The following is a 27,354-nucleotide window of genomic DNA, read 5'->3' as shown; positions in this document are numbered from 1 at the left end:
GAGTAGTCTTATACGCTGGAGTAGTCATACGCTGGAGTAGTCTTATACACAGGAGTCGTCTTATAGAGCGGGTGCTGAAACTTCCAATCGGATTGGAGAATCTGTGGTTGCCGCATATGGTGGGGGGAGCTCAAAAATGGCAGTGGCCGTGTCCCTGCCGTATGCAGCAACTGTATGAAAGCATTAAAGGCGACGCTGCACAAGTACGGTAGAAGAAAATCCATTCATCAGGATTCGTGGTCCCGATGGTGAGGTGAAGGGGCGCCTCACCAGGAAGTTGTAAGTGAAGGGCGGAGCAAGCTGCAGGCATCTGGGGCACTCGGGGTATGGAAAAAAGAGAAAGAGTGGCTCTGGGCCTAGACAAACACACCTCTTTTACCTGTCTGACCTCCTCCTCTGCCTCTCAGATCTCACTCCGGAAGACTGCAGTGAAGTGGTGCAGGTGCACATGTCTTATACGGCGAACATATCCCAAACTCTATATTTTAACTGGAAAGGTTGGGGGTCGTCTTATATGCCCAGTCGTTTTATATGCCAGATTATATGGGTATTTTCATTATTATTATTATTATTATTATTATTATTAGTATTACTAGCTGTACCTGCCATGCGTTGCTATGGCCAACCTTCCCTCCCTCATTCTCTCCTCCTTTCTTTCTCTCCTTCCTTCCTTCTCTTTTTTTCTTTCCTTCTTCCTTCCTTCTCTTCCTCTTCCCTCCCTCCCTGCCTCCTTTTCTTTTCCTTCCTTTTTCTCCTCTTTCTTCCGTCTCTACCTATTCTTGGACTGCAACTCCCAGCAGTTCTTCTGATCCATCTATCTACCTGCCTATCTCTATCTAATCCATCTATATGGAGGATTGCTGGGAGTTGCAGTCCAGGAATAGGAAATTAGAAATATGCAGGGATTTGGATGGTCTCAAAGAAATCCAAGGATAAGCAGGCTTGCAGCTTGGAAGCAGTGCATTTAGATCATCCTCCTCTACTAAAGGGCCTGGTCTAGGGGATGCTGGGAGCTGTAGTCCAGAAGAGAGTGTGGATATGCTATTGTGTGTTTTGTTTGCCAGGGGGAGGCATTTTGTGCAGGTGCTGTAGCGTCTTTTTGCATTTTTGGCTTTTTAAGTCCCCTCTGCTGTGTTTTCTAGTATTTTATAAGTGATGGTCACTCGTTGACCTGATAAGTGTATTGTGTCCAAATTTGGTGTAATTTCATCCAGTGGGTTTTGAGTTATGTTAATTCCACAAACAAACATTACATTTTTATTTATATAGATTGTAAACCACCATGAGTCGCCCTCAGGCTGAGAACAGCGGTATAGAAATATAGTAAATAAATAAATAAAGTAAATATTATTCAGAGACAGGATGTACATCTGTCGGGGGTGCCTTGATTGTGCTTTTGCTATGTGGCAGAAAGAAGGGGGTTGGACTAGATGGTCCTTAGGGTCAACCAAAGGAGGACGACGTGGGGAAGAGGGGCCTGGAGGTTTCCCTTTGCTGGTGATCCTCTCCTCTCTCTCTCTCTCCTTCCCCATGTTAGAAGAAGGAAGGAGGAAAAGAAGGAGAGGAGGAGGTAACACATGACACACACAACACATAGAAGAAGGAAGGAAGGAAAGCCCCAGAAAGTGCATGAGATAAAAAGGAACACAACATAGTGCCGATCTTCCTTCCTCTGTGAGCAAAAGGTAATGGTGGAGCTTTTTCTCAAAGGGGCAATTTGGCTCCTCCCACAAACTGCATAACCATATCATTTTAAAGCTGAGAACGACGAATAGCATCACATGACAGAATTGGCCATTTTGCCCATCTCTATCAAGATAATTTGCAAAAAAAAAAAAAAAAAGCCACTTGCCAACCAGTTTGGAAAGCGTTGGAAAAGATAACCCTTTCGAAACACCAAGATTTCACTACCCGATACTTGAAGCCTTACTCGTTGTCCAAGTAGGATAGTCTTCCAAGATCGGTGTAATGCCGGTGGGTCCGTAGGTGACTGTGGAGCCCTATTTTTGACCTGCATGTTCTCTTGCAGTGAGGGCATTGGTTTCCAGGTGGAAGGCGATCCCGGTCGGGGTTGGCTTGATGCACCTTCCTCTTGGCACGTTTCTCTCTTTCGCCCTCCATTCGTGCCTCTTCAAATCAGGGTCGTAGCCAGAAAAAAATTTCGGGAGGGGTTGAAATTTGGGGGGGGGGGGGTTGAAAATTTCACAGGGGGGATTTGAAACCTGCTTCCTAGCTCACGCTGAAGCAAAGAGCACAGCAGGGGGCAGAGCAGCCTTCAATAGCCTGCAGCTCCGCCCTTGTCAACCACCTCCACAAAGTCTGGCCTCCTTAATGAGAGCATTCAACATTCCCCCCCCCCCCAACTTGGTTGCTTCACTACTGTTCTGTCGCACACTGGGCCTGTAAATAATTGTCTTTAGAACAGGATGTGCAACCTTTGCCCAGCGGGAAGCCAGGGGGCCTAAAGAGAAATTCTCAGAGGTTTCCACCACAAACAGTCTTTAGATGGTTTGAGAAGTACAACAAAGTCTTTTATTAATGAACAATCAAACAGAAACTTCTCTTGGCTTCAGTAAAGTTAAGCAAATGATTCCAAGCTTTTAGGCAACTGGTGAATTCCTAGTCTTGCCCACGAAGGACAGGCAACTGTCTTCTATAACTTCTTCTTTAAAGGAAAATCCCCATTTTAACTTCTCCCAGGCTGACTGTAATCTAACCCTTTCTGATGTGGGCTCCGCTACCGGGTCGAACTGCATCTCGAACGCCGAGTGGTCCTACCAGCAAGGCAGTAGATGTTCTCCAGCTGGAGTTCTTTGGTCTTTAGGGCTGTTTTCCTGGAAATTCTTTGGAGACTCTTAAGACCTTTCTCCCCCGGAAGGTCTTAAGGGTTGAAGCTTTTGTACAGGGGAAGCTTGCACACATCCTATACATAAGCTTACCTTGCTGAGACTAACTAAAAATGGCTCCCTTCCCTATTGCCCTGAGCAAGGGGCGGGACCAAAACTTAACAATGATGGACAGGTGACTTGCCCTATGACTGCAACCAAAGAAGCCAACTATCTGCAGAGTCCCTGAAACCTAGGACTGCAAGCAAACATTTAATACAAAGCAAATAAAGTTGGAGCTCCTGGTACAGCTGTACCAAAACAACTACATCGGCTATTGCTGCAAGTAATGACAGTGTGAATAAATTGCTAATATTTGCTTGAGATAGTGCTTGCAGTTTGGAGGGACTCTTGATTTTTTGCATCTCATAGACTTAGCAGGGGGATTTGGTTAACCAGTTAAAATTCATGAACCTGAATTTTTTAAAATTCAGGGGATTTGGTTAACCAGTTAAAATTCATGAACCTGAATTTTTAAAAAAATTCAGGTTTTTTAAAAAAAATCTGAAACATTTCGGGGGGGGGGTTGAACTTCAAATTCTACAGCACTGCTGGTCACAGCTGACCTCCAGCTGGAGCGCTCAAGGGCCAGGGCTTCCCAGTTCTCAGTGTCTATGCCACAGTTTTTAAGGTTGGCTTTGAGCCCATCTTTAAATCTCTTTTCCTGTCCTCCAACATTCTGTTTTCCGTTCTTGAGTTCGGAGTAGAGCAACTGCTTTGGGAGACGGTGGTCGGGGATCCGGACAATGTGGACGGTCCAGCGGAGTTGATGGCGGAGGAGCATCACTTCAGTGCTGGTGGTCTTTGCTTCTTTCAGCACACTGACATTGTCTCTTGGGCTTGTCTTCCCAAGAGATTTGCAGGATTTTTCGGAGGCAACGCTGATGGAATCGTTCTAGGAGTTGCATGTGACGTCTGTAAATAGTCCATGTCTGTGTCATGGGATGAATGCAGTAGATTACTGTTTCTTAAGTGGGTGGCCCAGTCGTATTTAATGCATGGAATGAAGTGGTATGTCTCTTCACTATAACCCCTCTCGATTCTCAATGTCCCCGTGAAAGAGATCTAGGGGATTTCAGTGGACAATGAGCCAAGAGTATGATGTAGCGGTGATAAAGGCCAATGTGATTCCATAGGAGTCATCATGCTATGCCACGCTGGTCGGGCCAGGTTTGAAATCAAGATTCAACTTCATTGTGCCCACAGAAGGTCTGGAAAGGCAACAAGGAGGCTTGAGAGCTCTGTTCCCATGTTTGCAAGATGTCACATTGAGGAAGGAGCCATCTTCTGAGGCTTCCTCAAGCCAGGCTTGAGTTTGAACCAATATGGCCGGACTCTGGTTTGGCTGAAAGAGGGCTGCTGAAGGGAACTCTCCGGGGTGCGGAAAGCTGAAATCCCTGTTAGGGGATTCTCCCCAAAATAGCAGAGCATCCAAAAAGACAAACAGGATACTTAACTGAGCAATCAGCTCACAGCAAGCAGAAGTGTTGTGGCTGCAAAAGAATTGTTGAGCTTATGAGGCAAAGATGCGGAGTTCAATCTTGAAAGATACCAAAAAGGTTTATTTAAAAAATATATAAGAACAACATTTTTAATGGAAAAGAATTAGGTCAAAGCTTCTCTCGAACTCCATTACTTCGAAGGTTCAAAAAGAGGAAAAAACCTCCAAGCACGACATTTCTTTAAACACACAAGAGTAGAGAGAGGTCTGCATGCAAAAAAAAAAAAAAAAAAAAAACAGAAGAAAACAGAAGAACACGAGGTTTCAGTTAGAAAATGGGAGGAGAAAGAGAGAACAAATATTGTATTGTCAAAGGCTTTCATGGCTGAAATCACTGGGTTGCTGTAAGTTTTTCCGGCTGTCTGGTCATGTTCCAGAAGCATTCTCTCCTGATGTTTTGCCTGCATCTATTGCAGCCCTCACTGTTGCACAGCAGCGGATTTTATCCAGCAGCCAAAAGTCCAAATGCAATAGACTCACAGACAAGAGGAAAAATGAACAGAAAAAAACGTTTACTCTTTACTCAGCAGAGATGAAACATAAACATGTTATGTTGCATACAAAAATCAAACAGCGCAAGAAATTGACACAGTCCTTGTAAGTAACACAAAATAAGGCATTTTCATCTTAAATCAAATGAGAGAGCAAAACAAAAAACTTGAGTAAATAGCTATTCCACCATAGCCTCCTTTAGAGTAGCTTCTCCATGCTGCTCCCCAGAGCAAAGCCTTTGAGCATAGATCTCCTCAGCGAAAAAGCTCTCCACCACACCCACCCACACTGTATTCTAAAAAAACCCCATACAGATACACCCCATTGGGTGTGGTCCAAGCTTGCTAGTTGACCTACATTACCAGCTGTACTTAATTAACCCCATAAGGTTTTTCTTCAACATGTGTACACTTGGTCCTGCTATGACTTACCGCAACACTCACTACCTCTGAGGATGCCTGCCATAAATGCAGGCAAAACGCCAGGAGAGAATGCTTCTGGAACATGGCCCGAAAAACTTACAGCAACCTACAAATAGATTTACTTATTTAATTATTTATTTAGAACATTTATATCCTGTCCTATTCTCAACCTCCAAAGAGGGCGGCTGATACATTAACATACATTCAGGAGTGGGGGGGGGGGTTCCCTCAGCCTAGTCTAATGCTAACTACTGTAATTGTTCCTTATTGAGGACTTCAGACTTGAGCAGTGTGGTGAGTAGTGTCTAGGCGGAGGCCCCTCCCCTTGATAGGTCTCTTGCTTTGACTCAGGCTGAGGAGGGGCGTGTCTTTATGGAGGCCCCTCCCCTTGACATAGCTGTATGCTGGGCTTAGGCTGAGGAGGGAGTGTCTTGGCGGTGGCCCCTCCCCTTGATTGGTCTTCTGCTTTGGCTCAGGCTGAGAAGGGGCGAGTCTTGGCGGTGGTCCCTTCTTTGGTAGACATCTCCGCTGGGCTCAGGCTGAGGAGGGGCCCCTCCGGTAACACACGTCCCTCCTCAGCCTGAGCCCGGCATAGAGTTCTATCAAGGGGTGGGGCCTCCGCCAAGACACGCCTCTCCTCAGCCCCAGCCAAAGCAAGAGACTAGGCTGGGCTCAGGCTGAGGAGAGGCTCGTTCTGGCGGAGGACCCTCCCTTTGATAGGTATCTTGGTTTGGCTCAGACAGAGAAGGGGCGTGTCTTGGCGGAGGCCCCTCCCCTTCATAGGTCTCTTGGTTTGGCTTGGAAATAGCGGGGCGTGTCTTTATGGAGGCCCCTCCCCTTGATAGAGTTTAATACTGGGCTCAGGCAGAGAAGGGGCGTGTCTTTATGGAGGCCACTCCCCTTCATAGAGCTCTATGCTGGGCTCAGGCAGAGAAGGGGCGTGTCTTGGCGGAGGCCCCTCCCCTTCTTAGAGCCCTATGCCAGGCTCAGGCTGAGGCAGGGCGTGTCTTGGCTGAGGCCCCGCCCCTTGATAGGTCTGCTTTGATTCAGGCTGAGGAGGGCGTGTCTTGGCGGAGGCCCCTCCCCTTGATAGAGCTCTGCTGGACTAAGGCTGAGGGGCGTGTCTTGGCTGAGGCCCCGCCCCTTGATAGGTCTGCTTTGACTCAGGCTGAGGAGGGCGTGTCTTGGCGGAGGCCCCTCCCCTTGATAGAGCTCTGCTGGACTAAGGCTGAGGGGCGTGTCTTGGCTAATGCCCCTCCCCTTAATAGGTCTGCTTTGACTCAGGCTGAGGAGGGGCGTGCCTTGGCGGAGGCCCCTCCCCTTAATAGGTCTGCTTTGATTCAGGCTGAGGAGGGCGTGTCTTGGCGGAGGCCCTCCCCCTTGATAGAGCTCTATGCTGGGCTCAGGCTGAGGAGGGGCGTGCCTTGGCGGAGGCCCCTCCCCTTGATGGAGCTTTATGTTTGGCTCAGGCTGGGGAGGGCGTGTCTTTACGGAGGCCCCTCCCCTTGATAGGTCTCTTTGGCTTGGGGAATGAAGGGGCGTGTCGTGGCAGAGGCCCGTCCCCTTGATAGAACTCTATGCTGGGCTCAGGCTGAGGAGGGGTGCGTCTTGGCGGAGGCCCCTCCCCGGCCCCGCCCCCTGGCTCCGGCCCCGCCCCCCGCCGCCGCGCTGAGGCACCCAGACGCGGGAGGGAGCCTTATGGGGAAGGCGGCCGCGCCGTTGTGTGGCGCCGTCCCCCGCGGGCTGCTCTCGCTGCTGGGCGCCGCCGCTTGCCTGTCGCGCAAGGCCAAGCCCCGCCTGGGCCCTCTCGCTTCCGCCATGAGCCTGGGGCCTCCTCCTCCTCCGCCCTGCGAGGGCCCGGCCTCCGCCGCCGACACCTACAAGGGCTGGCTCTTCAAGTGGACCAACTACTTGAAGGGTTACCAGCGCCGCTGGTTCGTCCTCAGCAACGGGCTGCTCAGCTACTACAGGTACTGCAGGGCCTATCCTCCTCTCCCATTGTCTTGGAGGAGAGGACGATGGGAGTTGTAGTCCGCCCGTTTTACAGGGGAAGGAGAGCAGGGCCCTTGCCCTTTTGATGCTGTGGCTTGGTGTCACCTTAATACCAATAATAATAATAATACATTGTACTTAATATTATTGTTGTTATTAATAAAATAGGTCATCGTTTTGATATGTTATACTTCATATTCAGGATAATGATAAAAATCTATTAATAATATGTCACCCTTATTAATATGTATTATTAATAATAACCATGATCATGATATATTGCTATGTTATTGGTAACGTATTGTATTCCTGATAAGGATAGTAAAATTTCATAATATTCACAATAATGAGAATCATATCTTACTATGCTATTAATAACATAATATTCCTGATAAGGATAGTAATATATTAATATGTTATTAATGTGGTTTATCAGTTTTTCGCTATGGTTTTATGTTCTATGCATTTTTTAAAAGATGTTGTGAGCCGCCTCGTTTCCGTTCTGGAGAAAGGCAGCATAGAAATCTTCCAAATACATACATAAATAAAAATTAATAATATATCATCCTTATTAACATGTGATTATTAATAATATTCATGATCAAGCGAATCATATATTATTATGTCATTAATAACATATAATATTCCTGATAATGATAGTAATATATTAATATGTTATGAATAATATATGACCCTTATTGATATGTGGTTATTAATCATATTCATGAACATGATAATAATATATTGCTATGTTGTTAAGAATATATGACCCTTATTAATACGTTATTCTTAATTTCATGGTAATGATAATAATATATTATGATGTTATTAATAACATGTTATGTACCTGATAATGGTAGTAACATATTGATATGTTAATAATACTAATAATAATAACAACAACAATAATAGTAATAATAATAATAACAACAACTTCATTCTTATACCCCACTACCATCTCCCCCAAGGGACTCGGGGCGGCCTAAAAACAAAACAGACACAATATAACATACAATAAGTAAAACACATATGTATATAAATCATATATCATTAATATGCTGTTAATAACATGTATGATAATGAGAATAATATATTACTATGTTATTAATAATATATCATAATATTCCTGATAATGATAGTAACATATTAATATGTTATCAATAATATATCATTATTAATATGTTATTAATATTCATTATAATGAGAATACTATCAGTATGTTATTAATAATATATTTTAATATTCATGATAAGGATATATTAATATGTTCTTATTAATAATCTTGATCATGATAACAATACATTACTATGTTATCAATAACATTTCATGATAGTAAGATATGTTATTAATAATATATCACCCTTATTGATACATTATTAATAATATTCATAATCATGAGAATAATAGAGTAATATGTTATTAGTTATATATCATAATATTCCTGATAATGATAATATAGATATGGTATCAATAATATAGCACAATATTCATGATGATGAGAATAATATATTAATATGTTAATAATAAATCATCATTAATATGTTATTAATATTAAATAATAAGAAATATGGGCCTTGGCACTCTCCAAATGCTGGCAGGGAACATCCAATGGGACAAGGGGTTCAAGCTGACTTGTCAGCATTTGCCTCAGTCCCCAAACCAGGTCTGGAGACTTTTTTAACCCCTCGAGGGACTGGGGATGGCAAGGGATGTCATGTGGATGGTGGGAACTGCATGAGGAGGGTGGCAGGGTCCATTTATTTCTTGGGTCTTTGCTCAGCACACTGCATCCATCTTAGCAACTGGCTGGCTAGGCATGACATGGTGCTTTGCTTTGCCCCCTGTTGAGTCCGGATTTGGACTTTTGGTGCCCTGTCAGCTGGGTCCCGATGCCACAAAGGAGCTTTGTTGGTGCCACAAAGGGGCATTGGAGGCCGAGGAGAGAGTCATCAGTTCAACGTCTTGTCTCCGGTGATGCATCTTCCTCTTGAAATCCCAAGTGTTTGCATTATTATTATTATTATTATTATTATTAGTAGTAGTAGTAGTAGTACCTTGCCTTTCTCCCAGGATTAAGACCCCAAAAGCTGTCAAAGCTATTCAGATAGCTTTGCCCCTATTTCCCCGTGTATATTTTCTCACAAGTACTCTTAACTCAAGAGCTTTTGGTGCCATGCAATCTTGGTGTGTCATTCAGAGCCTTCTTTTTCCTTAGCCAAAATGAGCGACGCTTCAGTTTGGAGTCTAAACCTAGAATCCCGTAAAAGCCCGAGTCACATCGGCATCAAATGCAAATGGGAAGCAGGACTTTTGTGACAAAGGAAGTGACAAGGTTGCACGGATGGGATCTGAAGGACAAGGCTCATATTATCATCTTTGGGTCTGAAGTGGGACAGGCTGGATTTGCAGAACCTTCTTACGAAGGGGGCCGCAACCCGAATATGCCTTGGCTTGGACTATTTGATATCTCCGCTGCGAGAATGGGATGATCCTGTTGGCTGCCTTTCAAACTTTCACTCACCTGTGGCTAAACCTTGACTTAACTTCATGCGTTTCAAGAAAGGCAACTATGGCTTCGGAGTATTGTCCTCCCTCCCTGCGAGCATCTCTCATTTGGGAAAACTCAATCAAGAAGAAACGACCGATTCCCCAGCCAGTCTGCCCAGTCTTTTCCCCACCAAGCCTGGACTGTTTCATGGGCAGGTTGTAACCTTTCTCGAATGCTTCCCCATGTTTTTTACTCTAATTGTGGCCTCTGGCTTGACAGCGAGGCGGGCGCTTCCTTGGAAGATACGCACGCTGCCATGGTGACAGGGATGGGGATGGTACACCCGGGATCCTCCTTCCTTCCCAGACGACGCTGGCTTATGTAACTAAGCCTCTAGTCAGCCAGACTTAACATGGCAAACAAACTTAGCCTACTTGGGTGCCAGGCTGGCCCTGTTTCCTTGCCTGCGTCGGCAGTTCTCATCGTGTTCATCCATTCAGGAAGATGGGAGTTCTTTCCCATCCTCTTTGCTCGGATGACATTGCTGCAGGAAATGCTGAGCCTTGAACCCGGGACCTTTCTCTCCCTGAAAATGCCATTAGTGTTTAGCTGAAATATAGAAATGGACTGTCATCATCTGGGGATGATGAGGCACGGATTGGGGCAATTTGGCCACGCTTTGCGAGAAATGTCAGCCTCTCACTTGTTCGGTTCATGCAAAGGTCAGGCAGGATTGGAATTTGTGTCGGCGGATGCCGGGGATGGAAATAGGCCCTGCTTAAGGAGTTGGCCGGCTGTTACCTTTCCAAATGGACTTTCAAATGCACTTCTGGTGGCCATCAAATCTCTCTTTAGGCCATGAAGGGCTCTGTAATCTTTCAGGATCTTTCTGCTTGCAGTTGGAACTCATCGCTCTGCATCCAAGGTTGCGCCCTCCCCACTGATGCCCAAACTCTCGTCCTTTGGGTGTTTAGGTCTCAAAGTGATGAGGGATTATGGGAGATGAAGTCCAAAACCCCCCTGGAAGACCAGAATTTGGGAAACACTGATCTCCACTACCCAATTAATGCCAGTTGATACTAGTTGAACCGCCATGGCCCAGGGCTAGGGACTCAAAGGAGAGAAGGCTTGAGACCTTGTCAAACTACATATCTTTGATATGTCTGCTTTGTCCCCAAGTCCATTTGTCTCTGGAGCTCATACTGTTTGTGGAGTTGGGAAGGGTGACAGTGTCCTAAATTGACCAGCAACCATCTTTTGAACCCTGGGGTCAATACTGTCAGGAAGATCCTTTTTTATGGTGAGGGTGAGGCGGATACGGACAAGAATGCCGCCTTTTCCCCCTGAAAAGAAAGCTCTGTTGTTTGGCTGCCCAGCAGACAAGACCAGCTCAGACTTTCTTGCAAACAGCTGGCGTTTTCCAACCTCATCCCCTTTGCATTGGGCTTCAGGGGTTACGTAAACACTTGCTTTTTGCAAACAAATGCATCCCAATGGTGCCTCGCAGTGACAGTTGCTTTCTAATTCCATCTCTCGCTATCGTCTTTAGCCTCAATCTCAGCAAAGAGGGCTGGGCTTTCTCCCACAAACTGAACCGCTCCCCCTTGGGATGCCTTTTTCTTCGGCAAAGCTGGGCCACTTTTCCATTCGTTGGTGGTTCTTATTCACTTGCCCTACTTGCAGGTTTGAAAACTGGGGCATCGTTCCCATGATAAACAGAACAGCCTTGGGGCTTTCTTCTCCAGGAGTGTTCAGTGCTTGAGCCTGTTCTGGCTGCCGCGAGAGGTCTTTCGGAAGCCAAAGGAGCCTTAAGCAAAGAGCCGGACCAAACTAGGCCTAGATGCCATTGGAAAGGACACAGGAGTCATTATCTCACCCCAACAGCTGGGTTTGAAACCCCAAAGCAGCCACAGAAGCCTTGGTTGAAAACTGCAAGTAATGCTCTGACCCAGTTATGGACAAACTTCGACCCTCCCTCCAGGTGTTTTGGACTTCAACCCCCACAATTCCTAACAGCCATGGCTAAGAGGGGAAAGGAAAGGGCTCGAGGCTGTTGGGAATTGTGGGAGTTGAAGTCCAAAACACCTGGAGGGGGAGCCGAAGTTTCCCATGCCTGCTCTAACACCTTCCTTTGGATCCTTTGCCTCCGCTAAGCTGCTTTCCAGTCGGCGGGTTGTGAGAAGAGATGGCAGTTTCTCCCTTTGCAAAGAGCAGGATCTTTCAGAAGGATCCGGAGTGGGCAAGCAGGGCTTGGTTTTTCAAAAGCCAAAAGTATGCAGCTTACTCTGTGACCTCTAGTTTGCTTCTTTGAGACACAAACCTTAGGTCCAGGCTGAGGGGTTTGGTTCTCTCCTGCAAGGTAACGGCTGATTTGGGTCTCTCCTGAGAGAGAAAAGGCAGAACATAAGGGGATAATAATAATAATAATAATAATAATAATAGATGCTGCTTTTCTCCCATAAGGTCACCAGATTCCATTTTCAGGACAGGTTAGCTCTCATCATGAAATAGCTTCTACTATGTGTTGGCCTTCTATGTATCCTGCAGATGCAAATCCTACACATGCTTTCCCTGGATCCAGTTGTGTCTGGTTTGAACATATCTCCCCCCAAATCCAAAAAGCAGATCTTGGTTTCATGCCATGTTATAGCACCATGATCTATAAGGACTTGGAGTGTTGTATGGATACGGATTGGGGAGTGGTTCCCCAAAGGCTCTGATGCCCTTTCCACCTTGCTTTGGCAGGACCCAGGCGGAGATGGCACACACCTGCCGGGGCACCATCAACCTCTCCACGGCCCACATTGACACAGAGGACGCCTGCAACATCGTGCTGTCGAATGGGGGCCGCACCTACCACCTAAAGGCCGCCTCGGAAGTGGAGCGCCAGCGCTGGGTGACCGCCTTGGAGCTGGCCAAGGCCAAGGCCATCCGCATGCGCCATGACCAGTCAGGTAGAGTCTGCAGGGGGTTCAAGGCCAGTGCCCAGCAGGACCTTTCCAGGGATCCACAGCACGAAAGACCCTTCTCAAATAGGCTGCTTCTTTGGCATGGGGTGGTTACTGGAGTTCTGAAAGCTCTCCCATGTGAGGGCTAGTGCAAAACACTTGGGTAGGTTTGCCTGACAATCTGAAAAGTGAGACCCTTTGTAGCATGGCTTCCCCTCTCACCTGGAAGCCCCCAAGGAACTCTTTTTTGGAATGTTCATTGCCTGGCAGACACTGTACCACCCTTGAGTAGCATAAAGGTCTCACTGGGATACTAGGGTTACATTTGACCCAGGTGGAATGAAGCCTTGGTCCCGATTTGAAAGACTCAGGGTATTAAGTTCTCCTTGGTGCCCAAGTTGGCGGGCATCAGCAGCCTTCGCCATCGATCCCTGGATCCTTGTCTTCTGAAGGGGATCCTTTTCCAACTAAACTTCCACCAGTTGGTCGTTCCCTTTCTCGATTCCCTTTGAATGGAGCAGTGTGTGCCTTTTATTTATTTATTTTGCAGAGGGTGCCCCATGCTCTCCTTGCATTTACTTTGGTGGAGCCTTGCCCTCCGTCAGTCAGCCCCACTGCTTCCTTTGCAGGCATTCACGTTCCTCCCGTTTTCAGCAGCGTGCAATGTCATAACACAGATTAAGGGGGCGGATAATCCTCAAGCCCATGTTTTGCCCACATCTGGCACTCAAAATGAGTCGCTTTGATGCATTCCTGCTGATTTCAGAGGGATACTATGTGGATTAATAAACCATCAGAGTGGGCAGCAGTGTCCAAATGCCAGGGAAGATGCACAGGGATGTGGCAGGGGGTGGGTCATGTCTTACAAATCCCCCTGGGCACCATTGACGTGGGCATTAGACAGCAAATGCCACTCATTCGGTGCCAGGGTTACATCAGGTTGCCATTTGCCTGCTTTGCCAGCCAGGTTGGGGATGATGGGAGTTGTAGTGCCAAGCTGGATTTGATGTCCCTTTGCTCTCAATCTCTTGATCTCGTTTTGCAGCCTTTTTCTAATATTGGATATATTTTTTCATAATGTTGTATATATTCTGCCTGTTTGGAAATGCTGTCACTTTTATACTCTGCATCCAAATCTCGCTGATGCTGTACTTCCGTTTCAATGTCAGGATTCATCCATTTCACTCTCTTTTCCTAATGCCATTAACCACGTTTGCCTTCACATTCAGCCTTGCCATCCTTCATAATAAATGTTGCATGCTGTCATCTTGGGTCGTTTCTTTGTTTTCCTTTTCCTTCAAGTCATCTGCTACCCAAGGATTGGGCATCCCATCCTCCACAGAGCTGGCAATCCTAAACTCTTAACATCTTGGGTTCTTTCGGGGCCTCATTTGTCCTCCGTTTCCTCCTTTAAGACAGATGGCTGCAGAAATAACCTCGCTTGAGCCACAACTTGGGGGCCACCTTTGCTAACTAACAAAAGTTATTATGGCATAACATTGTACACATCATCCATCATCCTCATTATCCTTAGCAAGCCCACTGCACAATGCCATTGGGGAGCTGTTGTCTTTTAGAAATCTCCTTTGCCAGGAGACGGTGCTGTTGGATTCGTGTTATATATACAGAACGGTGTTGTGTAAAGGCTTGGGTTGTGTTTTGCGAAATTCTCTTGGGAAGCTAAGCAGGGTCAGCACTGGTTCTTCTTTGGATGGGAGACCAACAAGGAATACTGGGCTCTATTTCAGAGGAAGGTGCCAGCAAAACCCATCTCTTGACTACATCTTGCCTAAGAAAACTCTAGGAAATCCACTAGTTTCCCATGAACCTGAAAGCATGCACACACACACAGGGGTTGGTTTAAGTGGGCTGCGTCCTCCTAGGCTGTCTAAGTGACCTGCTTGAGTTTTGGGTGAGATTCCAGGGGCATTAAGGCTCAATGACCCCCAATTGCAGGCTTAAACCTTTCAGCATAGGCTTATGAGCGGAGCCTGGGAAGTGAGGCAGCTCAGACGCACCCTTTGCCAGCTCCGGGACTCTCTCGCTGGAGGGCTTTGGGGGATTCTTGAACACATCTCCAGAGCCTGGCAGGTATGTCAGGGGGGCTTCAATAGCATTTGAAGCTGTGCCAGTGCTGCTGCTGCCAGGAAGCAGGTAAGAACCATTTGGCATAGGCGGCACCAAGAGAATATGAGGTACCAGTCAATGAATGGAAACCATCCTTGGCAGCATTCAAACACGTGTCCACTTAAGGATATGAACCAATAATAATAATACTTTTTCTTTAGTGTCAGGAGCAACTTGAGAAACTGTAAGTCACTTCTGGTGTGAGAGAATTGGCCGTCTGCAGGGACGTTGCCCAGGGGACACCCGGATGTTTGATGTTTACCATGCTTGCGGAAGGCTTCTTTCATGTCCCTGCATAGGGAGCTCATCCGCACTCTCCCCGGATTCGAACCTCCGACCTGTTGGTTTTCAGTCCTGCCGGCACAAGGGTTTAACCCATTGTGTGACCGGGGGCCCGTAATAATAATAATAATAATAATAATAATAATAATAATAATAATAATAAATAATGGCAGCAGTAGCAGCTTTGGCTGGAACAATTGTGATGTAGTGCCGACTTCTGGAGTCGGGAACAAATGGCTACCATTTGGAAAATGATATTATTATTATTATTATTATTATTATTATTATTATGAGCAGTAGCAGCTTTGGCTGGAACAGTGCTGACGTAGTGCCAGCTTCTTGAATCGGGAACAAATGGCTCCTATTTAGAAAATGATAACATTAATATTCATAGTATAATTAATAATTAATAATAATAATGACTGGAACAATGGTGACGTAGTTCCAACTTCTAGAATCAGGAACAAACACTCCCATTTGGAAAATAATAATAATAATGAATTAATGATAACATTAATGAAGGATGGCTAATGAAGAATCATGGTGTGGATGGAGCTCCTTCTGGTGGCTCTCTGTGGTACTGAAGTCAGCATCTCTCTGCCTCTCTGCCTCCCTCCCTCTCTGCCAGGATCGCTCTGCCAGCCAGGCGTGGCAGCGGCAGTGGAGGGTTGGAGGAAGCCTGGCGAGAGAGAAAGCCAGGCCAAAGGATGAGCAGAGCAGCCTAGAGGCAGAGGAAGGAGCCCCAGCAGCTTTCTGGAGGCAGCTCTGGCCTGGTGAGTGGGGCAAAGGGGCATCCTCCAGTGTCCAAGGCCCAGTTGGGGGAAACAGGAGATGGCCAGGACCAAGGGGAGGTGGGCAGGACTGGCTCTACTGCCCCTTTGCTCCCTTGCCACCCAAAGATTGGCCCGATCCAGTGCCAGGAAAGCCTCAGAGTTGCTTTCTCTCTCTAAGTAATTTCTTGCCATCAAAACTGACCCAGCAGTGACTCAGGAGAGGGAGCCCAGCCAACTCTTCGGAGGCTCAAGAAAACCTCCAGTGGCTGGGCAGCTCACTCCGATGCTGGGGAGCCAGTGGGTGGGATAGGGCTTGCTTGGGCTCTGGACACGCTTCTTAGCCAGGAGCCTTCTTCTCTCCCGAGTAAGTGCTGGCGTGCCAGTCTCTTTTTGAAGTTGGACCCTGCAGCAAGCCTTGGTGCCGCTTGCTCCTGCAGGCCTGCTCTCGCCTGCCGGTTCTCCATGGGGGAGATGTGCCTTAACCTGATGGGCCACCTCTGCCTGCGGCCCCATCAGAGCGACATCTCCGTCACGTGGCAAGGTCAGGGGGGCCTGTGGGGGAAGGCTTTGTTTGTGGGTGGGTAGGTGGGTGGGGTGGGGTGCAAATGGGAGAAAGGAAATAGGCCTTTCCTTCTCTTGGCTCAGGTTGCTTTTCCAGCTCTCCATAGAACCAGGTTCCATCTTTGCTTCTTGGGACAAACTGAAAGAAGAAACTACAACATGGAGTCCCTTTGGTTGGCCAGAATCACTGTGCTGAGCCCTTCTACAGGTCTTGGGACCAGATTTTATCACCTGGGCCTTCCCTTTTGCTTGGCATCGTGTATGGGATTGGCACGATTTTTGTGCCAGGTTTAACCATCTTCAGTGGTGGGCACTCTTCTTGGGTGCCCGAGGTCCTCTTGGGTTTTTGGGGTGTCTTTTTGCATTGACTGTTGACAAGGGGAAATAGCACAACAGAGCACTTAACATAACACTTTATTTATTTCTCGCCCTCTCTCCCCAAGGGGACTCAGGGCGATGAGTGGATGGGAAATGTTTAGGCCTTCTTCTCCCAAATGGTGCCCATCATTGGCACAAGAAGTGCCATTTGCAAAAGTTACAATCAAGTTTGACTTATTGGGGGGGGGGGGATCATTTTGCTTTTACTGCCAGCAAGGATGAATATTGTGTGGATGAGATTGGGCATGGAAACATTATAGGCCCTCCTATAGTTCACCTCCTTGCCCAAACTGTGCCCGTCATTGGCAGGAGAAGCGTCATTTGTACAAATATCATTATATTTGACTTAGGGAAAGGTGTTTTGTTTCTGGCATTTGTTGTTGGTGCTTTCTCAAAGCCTTTGTTTGAGGGTAGAGTGGCAAGGGAAAAAAACATGGTGCCATTGATGGGTGGCACAATTCACAACAAGTGTTTTGCAATTTCCAAGGGACTGGTTCTGAAATGGGAAGTTGGTGCTGGGCATTGCTCTTGGGTTGCTTTTGAGAAGGCATAGCAAAGGCAAGCCCTGCTTGCAATTTCACCCCTTTCTCCTCCTCACCGTGATAAATATTGATTTGCTGGAAGCATCCTTTCCAAAGCCAAGTGGCGCAGCATGACGGCTGAGTTCAGGGAATTATGTATATAAATATTGAGAGCTCTTCAATCGATTCCTTTTAAATCCAGCCGTGGTGATGATGGGAGTGGTAGTCCAAGGCCCCGGAAGATATAAGGAAGGGTGTCCATGATGGCGAACCATCTCAGGTTACACAGAGAGCTGTTGCAGCAGCAGAAAAGATGGGAAAAGGCTCATAGCAGGTGAATGGAAGAATTCGCTTTGAAGTTGGCACTGTGTTTGGGCACATTGGGCGCTGCCAGAAACAGCAACAAGTAGCTCCCAGATTGTACATCACCCGTTCTTTGTCAGGGCATCCAAGTGGTTGCATTCTTTGTAAAGGGCTACCCTGTAATAATGCTATTTTGTGCTGGGTGGCATTTTGTGGAATGGGGTGGCACTCGGAAACGCCCACCCTGGATAATATTTGCCAAGGCTCCATCTGGCTTGTTTCACATTGGCTTGCATGAATAATGCCATGGGTGTTATCAATGGCTTTCCAATTAGTTCCCAAATATACCCAAGACCCCGGAGCAGGATGGATTTCTGGTCGCACAGTTCGTTTCATCGGCCGCTTCGCTGGCAAAATCCAATTTTGTTGGGATCAACTGGACATCCCTAAGGGCAGGCTTCATTTCCCCTGGTCTTCTGATCCTGCTTAGCATCCAAGATCAGAGAAGATGTGGTGCCTTCAGGCTGCTGGTTGACTTTTGGTGTCCCCATGCATTTTGTAGGGTTTTCTTAGGGATTGTCAGAGGTGCTTTTGCCCCTCCCTTCTTCTAAAACACCACCTTCATCACTGGGTATTCCTTGTTGGTCTCCCATCTAAGGGCTGACCATGGTTGGGCTTGCTTGGCTTTCTAAGATGGATGACATATCAATGCCAAGCACTTCCAATTGTCACCATAACTGCATGGGCAGTGCTTACTTCCTTTGTTCCAGTGGTTCATTTTAAGCAGAGGCAGGTTGACCATCTGTCAGGAGGGCTTGGATGGTGTCTTCCTTTGTGGCAGAAAGGGTTGGGACTGGGTGGCTTGTGGAGTCCCCTTCTAACTGTATAGTTCTGTAATTCAGGTGTAGTGCAATGCCAAGCTTACCAATGGAGACAAGGCTCTGGCCTTGTTGGGTGATGCCCTTGGAGGTGAAGGAATCTCTTCCTGGAGCATCACTTCAGAATCAAACTATAGGGGAAGCCCTCCTCTCTTCTCCTTCCCTTTCCAGCTCTGAGGCCAGTGTCCTCCAAAGAACCTTTAGGTGGCTGGAAAGGGACACGGCTCCTTCCGAGTCACCTTCCTGAGTTGCTCGGGTTGTCTTTCGTGAGATGTTGCCTCCGTCGTCACGGGCTCGACGTCAGCCACTCACTGCAGCAGATGGCTCCACCGGGCCCCGCTGTGCTCCGTCCTTCCCTCCCCGGCACCAGCAGCGACAGAGTTAAACCTCTCTCCTCCAAGTTCATGCGGTGGTGCATTGTGGTCTCTTTCTCATCACGCGGCGGAGGAGGGTCGCCGGCCGAACCCACGGGCAGAATCGGTAATGTGGGAAGCGCCGACACGGTGGCTTGGCTCCGGGGCGGAACGAGGCGCTCCCTCCTTCCCGTAGTAGTGCCTTTCCCCGCATCCTCTGGCCGGCCGCCATGCCCAGTGCCTGTGCCAGGGCCAGCCGGCGGCGGGCATGAAGGGCCGGGGCTGCTGGGAGACGGGATCCGTGCGCTCCTTCTGCCACTCCGGCTGCCTGAATAAGCTCAAGAAGGGTTAGTTTGGCCTGCCTGGGATTCTGTTTTTTGTCTTTTCGCCAGAGGCCTTCCTGGGTTCCCTTCCTTTGGCCGGCTTTCACTCCTTGGTATTTCTTTTCACTGCATGATCAATTCAGTCTGGGGTCGGCGGAGGCGGTTGCGGGTCACGCTCAAGCAGGCAGGGGTCCTTTGTGTGCTGAAAGGCGCATGCTGAATGGTACTTGCCTTGCTGCCTGGAAGCATGTGTCAGAGCCACGGCAATGGAGGGATCCCCCAGCTGGGCTGAAAAGGCGTCCTCTAGGCACATCTTTGAGGTCTTTATGTGGGGCTCATGCGTCGCTTGCATGCCATGGTTGTTTTTACAATAAGGCTCTGAACTTGGATGTCGAAACATGGAGAATGTGGGCTGCAGTCACAGCGGCTTTATATCCACAGCATCACTTCATATTCCCTTGATGTTAACCTCTGGGTGCCCAACTTACAGCAGCGGTCGAACTTTAGCCCAATCCACATTTAGGAAGGCAAAATGTTCTCTAGGTTAGATATCAGATATGCAGTGGGGACATTTCCCTGTGAAAAGGGTTCCCTTCCCTTTAGGGTTTTTTCTTTTTTAAATAACAAACGGATACAAGCGGGGCTGAGGCTCCTTGACGGTTTCCCTCATTGCCTTCCATCGGCCTATCAATTTTTAGTGCTGATGTAGTGCTGGAAACGCGGGGCCACCTAGGGCTTTCCAGATGCATTTGGCAGTCCCTTGGAGGGCATGATGGGAGCTGCGGTTGAAAACAAGGTTATTGACTTAGCAGTGTGGGAGTCACTAGTTTGATGGAGGTGCAAAGGAGATAGGCCAGTGGAACTGGCTGCATTGGGCTCCTGAGGGAAGGAAATGCATTCCATAGGAGAGGGCATCCTTTCACCTCAAAGAGCAAGAAACAGCTGTTTCTCAGTGGACGAAGTGGCCTTCTTCCTTCTCTCAGATGGTGAGAAGGGACAAATTGGGTACGCACATGACAGGGACCTTGGCCTATGATTGGCACGCATTATGTGGTTGCCTCCTAAGGGCATCCCTTATATACTCATTGATAAAACTGGGATTTTTAGTCAAAAAAGGCATCTGAAAAACCTGGCTTGACTTCTCCATGGGTCAGTGTCAGTACTGTCCCTGAACTCTTCTCCAATAAGGAACCATTTCTGAGCCAAGCGGTGAAAGGCCAGAGCTCAGGTCATCTTGGGAGAAAACTCCAAGAAACACCGAGCCTTCAACTTTGTCCACTGTGACACCACCTCTGATCTTTTGGGATGCCTAGGTTGGAAAATTGGGGCAACCATTTTCCAACCCAGATGGCACCCTACATTGGTATTGCCGCCTTCCACTCTTTATAAAAGGATCCTCAACATATCCATACGTAATCTCAGAATCCATAATTTGGACCCCCAAACTTGTCCTTGACTTTTTCATGAGTAGATATGATGGTTGACTTCCACTCTTGCTTCCACGCCTTCCCTGAGACACTGCAGGAGGCAAGCAGGACTTCAATGTCTTAGTTTTGACCTGTCCAAGCAGATCTCCAATGGAATACCCCTGTCTCTGCTGTCTTCCTGAAGGTTTCCTCTGTCGCCATGTTAACTTCCAGTGGCATAAAACAGCGTTTCTCAACTTGGGGGTTGGGACCCTTGGGGGGGGGGGTTGCGAGGGAGTGTCAGAGGGTTTGCTAATGACCATTAGAAAACACATTATTTTCTGTTGGTCATGGGGGTTCTGTGTGAGAAGTTTGGTCCAATTCTATTGGTGGGGTTCAGAATGCTCTTTGATTGTAGGTGAACTATAAATTCCAGCAACTACAACCCCCAAATGTCAAGGTGTATTTCCCCCAAACTCCACCAGTGTTCACATTTGGACATATTGCGTATCCGTGCCAAGTTTGGTCCAGATCCATCATTGTTTGATCCCCCAGTGTTCTCTACATGTAGGTGAACTACAGTTCCAAAACTGTTTCAAAGGGTCCCACCAAACCCTTTCAGTATTTTCTGTTAGTTATGGGAGTTCTATGTGCTGAGTTTGGTTCAATTCCACCCCCCCCCCCCTCCGCAACCTCACCAGTATTCAAATTTGGGCAAATTGGGTATTTGGGGCAAATTTGGCCCAGTGAATGAAAATACATCCTGCATATCAGATATTTACATTACGATTCACAAGAGTAGCAAAATTACACTTATGAAATAACAACAAAAATGATTTTATGGTTGGGGGTTACCACAGCATGAGGAACTGTATTAAGGGGTTGCGGCATTAGGAAGCTTGAGAACCACTGTTATAGAAGGACCCATCTTTACCTCTCTTTGGACCCCTGGAAGAACAAGCCGGAGGGTCGATCCCTTCGCATTCACTCTCCTTCCTTGGGAATGCAGAAACCCTAGAAGCACCCAAGGCTGGAAAGTGTCTTTACACAATGATTAAAAGTGGATATTGGCTGACAGTTTTAGAAACGAGAGTCAGGTAGCTGTGTCTCTCTGTAAGCAATGACGCCATCTCCGCAGGTGAATGGAGTTGCCTTGGGGAATGAGATGCCCATGGTGCCAAATGCCATCCTAGAACTGACATTCCTTTGGAACCTCCATTCATCCCGGGGGGCAGTTGCAGTAGCCAACAAAGCCTTTGGGGACTTTCTAGAGACAGCTTCAAGCCTTTTCAGAAATACATCCCGCTTTTCCTTTCTCTGGCTTTTCCCAAACATAGACATCTTCGCCTAGTTGGCACGCAAGGAGCAGTTAGTGAGCCAGTGCTTCCTTTTGTTCCCCTGTTTTGCTCTTTGTACATGCTCAGTGAGAGATTCTGGGGGCAGCTGTGCTTTGCTTTGCCTCTTGTAAGTGAGCACATATGGCTAAGGCATGCCGTCGCTGTTGGGCAAGAGTTTTGTTTGCTTTGCACACAGACCCTGATACAGGGGGAGGATTCTGGGGGAAGGGATGTTGGGTGACTCCCTTTGCTTGGCGCGGTGGCCTACCCTTGCCCAAAAGATGCCCTGGGGAAGGGCTTTCCAGCATCACCATTGCAGCATCCTTGCTAATCTGCGCAAGCAGCGGAAGTCAACGTCAGTTGGTTGGCTGCAGATGCTTCCCGCTCTTGCTGCGGCCCAGCTCCAGCAAACAGCTGAGGCAGGCAAGCGTCCTCAGATGACCTTGCGAATCCCGAGACTCCATGGAGTTGCTTTTTCCCCAAAGGATGCTGCGAATGGCTCTTTTTTCAAAATCCTTCTCCTTGACTAGGATGGCGTATGTGGGTTCCCTTTGAGGACTTGCCCCTCTTGCCCACCCCTCTTTCTCCAAATTTCCCTGGCATGGCATAGGAGGACTTGCCCTTGGGTTTCATGCCATGCTTTGGTGACCTTCTGAAGCCTCAAGACTTCCTCCGGTTGACTTGGAACACCTTCCCAGACAATTTTCCAAGACTTTGAAGACCTGTGGTTTATTTTAAGCTGGTCTTAAACTTTAAACCAAACTTGTACCAGTCAAGAGTAACAAAGCGGTGGCCCTTGGATGCCATAAGAGGTTGCCCTGGACATCCCAGTGGAATTTATCCTCAGTGACTGTGTGGCCTGAAAGGGGCCCAAAGACAACTTGGAACTTGTGTGTATTCCTGACATTCATTCACACCTCCAGGGAGAAAAAGACAAAGTGGGCAAAATCTGTTGACCACTGGCTGGGGGATTTTGGGATTTGTAGTACAGATATTAAACATACTCCAGTCCAGTGACAGGAAGGTATAGAGCAGCGTTTCTCAACCTGGGGGTCAGGACACCTTGGGGGTGGGGGGTCATGAAGGGGTGTCAGAGGGGTCGCCAAAGACCATTAGAAAACACAATATTTTCTGTTGGTCATGGGGGTTCTGTGTGGGACGTTTGGCCCAATTCTATTTTTGGTGAGGTTCAGAATGCTTTTTGATTGTAGGTGAACTATAAATCCCAGCAACTACAACTCCCAAATGTCAAGGTTTGTTTTCTCCAAATTCCACCAGTGTTCACATTTGGACGTACTGAATATTCTTGCCAAGTTTTGTCCAGATCCATTATTGTTTGAGTCCACAGTGCTCTCTGGATGTAGGTGAACTACAACTACAAAACTCAAGGTCAATGCCCACCAAACACTTTCAGTATTTTCTGTTGGTCATGGGAGTTCTGTGTGCAAAGTTTGGTTCAATTCCATTGCTGGTGGAATATAGAACGCTCTTTGATTGTAGGTTAACTATAAATGACAGGAACTACATCTCCCAAATGACAAAATCAACCCCCCCCCCCCAGCCCCATCAGTATTCACATTTGGGCATATTGGGGATTTGTGTCAAATTTGGTCCAGTAAATGAAAATACATCCTACATATCAGATATTTATATTACAATTCATAACGGTAGCAAAATTACAGTTATGAAGTAGCAATGAAAAGAATGTTATGGTTGGGGGTCATCACAACATGAGGAATTGTATTAAGGGGCCGTGGCATTAGGAAGGTTGAAAAACACTGGTATAGAGGTTCCATCTGACAGTAAGCATTGGGAGGCATTTGTTGTTACGATCAGCTCCCAAATCAAAGCCTCTCCATGGCAGCGCAGCATTCGCAGGGTCTCCGTAGCTTTAGCACCGGTGTCCCGTGCGATTTGTGCTCCTCAAGCCTTTCCTTACCATCTTGGCTCAGCCGGAAGCCGTGTTCTCATTCCCTCTGCCATGTGCCCCCTGTGTGGGCATCAGAGCGCCAGAAACAGCGGGTCTCCTTTGCTGGAGGAATGTGTCAGCTTAATTGGGATGTTTCTCCAGCAGCCATGCCTTTGCTTGCCCCCCGCTTGGTGCCGTCTCTGTCTCCAGCAGTTCCTTTCATTTCCTTCTCATCTGGGCGTCTTTCCGTCATCAAGGCCTGCACATCCCGTGGGCGCGGGTCCCTGTGGATCTCAGCTTCTGTTTTTAACTTTGAAGTGCTTGGATTTCTACCGAGCTGAGGAGGCCCTTCAAGCTCGATTGCTCGTTAGAGTGAGAGGGGAATCGGCACAAAGGCTTCTCAAGAAGCTCAACTGATGGAACCATTTCCAGCTTCTCTGGCAGGTGATGACGCGCATACCAGGAGAGAAGGCACTGTGTGCCCCTTCTGGCACGCATGTCATAGGTTAGCCACCACTGATCTGGGACAAGGTTTAAAACCGTGAGTGAATGCAGCCATTTCAGTGTCAACTTAGGGTTGTCACCTCTTGCTATAAAGCTCCTGGCACTTTAAATTTGTCTGGTCTCAGATGGGAGCAATAAACCCACTCCTAAGTTTCGTTCTGGGTTTTCAAGGAGGTGTCCATTGTGTTGAACCTCCTGGGCCTGATATTAGGGTTTTTGAGGAGGTGTCCATTGTGCTGAAATTCCTGGGCCTGATATTTGGATTTTTGAGGTGTCCATTGTACTGAACCTTCTGGGCCTGATATTTGGGTTTTTGAGGTGTCCATTGTGCTGAACCTCCTGGGCCTGATATTTGGGTTTTTGAGATGTCCTTTGGGCTGAACCTCTGGGCCTGATATTTGGGTTTTCGAGGAGGTGTCCATTGGGCCGAACTTCCGGGCCTGATACTTGGGTTTTTGAGGTTTCCATTTTACTGAACCTCCTGGGCTTGATATTTGTGTTTTGAGGAGGTGTCCATTGGGCTGAACCTCTTGGGCTTGATATTTGTGTTTTTGAGGTGTCCATTGTACTGAACCTCCTGGGCTTGATATTTGTGTTTTTGAGGAGGTGTCCATTGTGCTGAACCTCCGGGCCTGATATTTGTGTTTTGAGGAGGTGTCTATTGGGCTGAACCTCCTTGGCCTGATATGTGGGTTTTCGAGGAGGTGTCCATTGTGCTGAACCTCCTGGGCCTGATATTTGTGTTTTTGAGGTGTCCGTTGTACTGAACCTTTGGGGCTTGATATTTGTGTTTTTGAGGAGATATCCATTGTGCTGAACCTCCTGGGCCTGATATTTGTGTTTTGAGGAGGTGTCCATTGGGCTGAACCTCCTTGACATGATATTTGTGTTTTTGAGGAGGTGTCCATTATGCTGAACCTCCTGGGCCTGATATTTGTGTTTTTGAGGTGTCCATTGTACTGAACTTCCTGGGCTTGATATTTGTGTTTGAGGAGGTGTCCATTGGGCTGAACCTCCGGGCCTGATATTTGGGTTTTCAAGGAGGTGTTCATTGGGCTGAACCTCCTGGGCCTGATATTTGGGTTTTACAGGATGTGTCCATTGGGCTGAACCTCCTGGGCCTGATATTTGGGTTCTCGAGGAGGTGTTCATTATGCTGAATCTCCTTGAGGGACAACCATAGTGCTAGTCCTCTGACCAAGGTGCCTATGGTGCTGAGCCCGTTCTCAAGCCACTCACCTTCCCAGATCTGCTGTCTACCGATCTCCTTGTTTTCAATGTTGGTATTTCCTTCCTCCCATTGCCCAGGATTCGGTGTCTCGCTTTCTTTCTCCAGCTGTGAGGCCCCTCACCTTGCAGCTGCAATTCCGTCTGAGCGGTGGCATATGCTGCGCTGACCGCTGGGCACGGGGGCAGACTTCCTGCTGCTTTGAATGCATGCGTTATGAAGTTATGAAGTCCTCCGGGCGCAAGCTGAGTCCTTGTTACTACGCGGGGAAGAAACTAAGTGATAAGAGAAAGGAGTTGGTAGGATCAGCTTTCTTAGACTTCAGTCTAGGTAATGAAGAAAAAAGTGTGTTGAACAAAGGAGTGTTTTCTGGTTTGGAGATCTCAGGACCCATCCTAAGTGCTGTATACTTGGAATCCCTGAATGGCCATTGAATTGGACTTAAAATGACTTTTATTGGAAAGTGCCCATCTTTTTTATTCTGTAACCCGCCACAAGCAGAGGCGGGTTACAGAATAATAATAATAATAATAATAATAATAACAACAACAACAACAACAACAACAACAACAACAATAATAATGGCTATGCTAAGTGATGAACAAAGGTAACTTTCTGCACAAAGGCATGGTAGGATAACAGTATTAAAGGGCAGTGAGCAGGTCTGGAAAGCCTCATCCAGGACAACCTTGCCCAACCTCCCTTGAACCCCAGTTCTCACAGTGTCCATACTGGGCCTTGCACCACTTCCCCACTTTTGCGCCGCCTGCCCGGCTGGTAACCATAGCAACCCTTTTGTCTCCCCTCCCTCCCTCCGCAGATGATTCGGGCGATGAGGAACCGGCCTCGCAGTCTGACAAGAGCGAGCTGCACGGCACGCTGAAGAACCTCTCCAATAAGCTGGAGGACCTCAGCACTTGCAACGACCTGCTGGCCAAACACGGGGCGGCCCTCCAGCGCTCCCTGAGTGAGCTGGAAAACCTCAAGCTGCCGGCTGAGAGTGGGGAGAAGATCAAGGCTGTCAATGAGCGCGCCACCCTCTTCCGCATCACCTCCAATGCTATGATCAATGTGAGTGGGGCTCTTCTGGGCCAGGGTCTGGTCTGTCTCTTGGTGGCCTTGTCTCCAGCGTGCATCTTGGGTGGTCTAGCATAGGGCTTGGGGTGGGTGAGCTCAACACCTGGTGGACTGAAGCCAGTGGGGCAGAGCATCTACTCTTGGTTTCAGGCTGGACTTGATATGAGGGATGGACTGAAAACCCAGAGGGCATGACCTAGAAGACACCCACTTCTGAGACATTGTTGTTCTGCTAGTCTGTGTATGCCAGGGCAACAATAACAGGACAAACAGGGCTAGGAGGGTCAGCTGTGGGCCAAGAAGACCATCCCTGAGCTGCCCAGGCTACCAGTGTTTCCTTGGGTTTGTCCTGCAAGCCAAAGCAACCTAGGAAGGGCACAGGTACTTTCCCATCATGCTTTGGCATTCAGGGCAAGGGCAGTTTGGAACTAAACAGGCCCTTTCCCCCCATTGCTGCCACTCTTGTTCTTGTGCAACCAAGAAGGTGGTCAGGTCACTTCTGAGGCATATGCCCCAAAAGATTCCTGGGTATGCTGGAAGAATTGGGACACTGGTGGATTTCAGGCCTGTGGTCCAATATAGACAGTCACCATTATTTCCCAGAGTTATAACCCCTTCTTTCTTTTTGGATCCCAAGCTTGGCACCATAGTTTCCCTCCTCCATTA

General features: G+C 47.7%; 1 protein-coding gene across 4 annotated transcripts in view; it reads left to right on the top strand.

The window, feature by feature from the left end:
- Positions 1 to 6,932: 6,932 nt before the first annotated feature.
- OSBP2 (oxysterol binding protein 2) overlaps positions 6,933 to 27,354 on the top strand; it is a 46,252-nt gene continuing 25,830 nt past the window's right edge. Inside the window, exons 1-3 of one of the 4 annotated variants that reach the window (XM_060785326.2) lie at positions 6,933 to 7,270; positions 12,526 to 12,734; positions 26,432 to 26,682. In XM_060785326.2, the coding sequence (XP_060641309.1) occupies positions 6,999 to 7,270; positions 12,526 to 12,734; positions 26,432 to 26,682 (732 nt within the window). In that variant the 5' untranslated portion in view covers positions 6,933 to 6,998. The other 3 variants (XM_060785332.2, XM_060785328.2, XM_060785329.2) reach the window with 3 other exon arrangements.

Source organism: Anolis sagrei, chromosome X, assembly GCF_037176765.1.
Source record: "Anolis sagrei isolate rAnoSag1 chromosome X, rAnoSag1.mat, whole genome shotgun sequence".
In the NCBI taxonomy this organism is placed as follows: domain Eukaryota; kingdom Metazoa; phylum Chordata; class Lepidosauria; order Squamata; family Dactyloidae; genus Anolis; species Anolis sagrei.
This window is presented reverse-complemented; position numbering and strand designations above follow the sequence as displayed.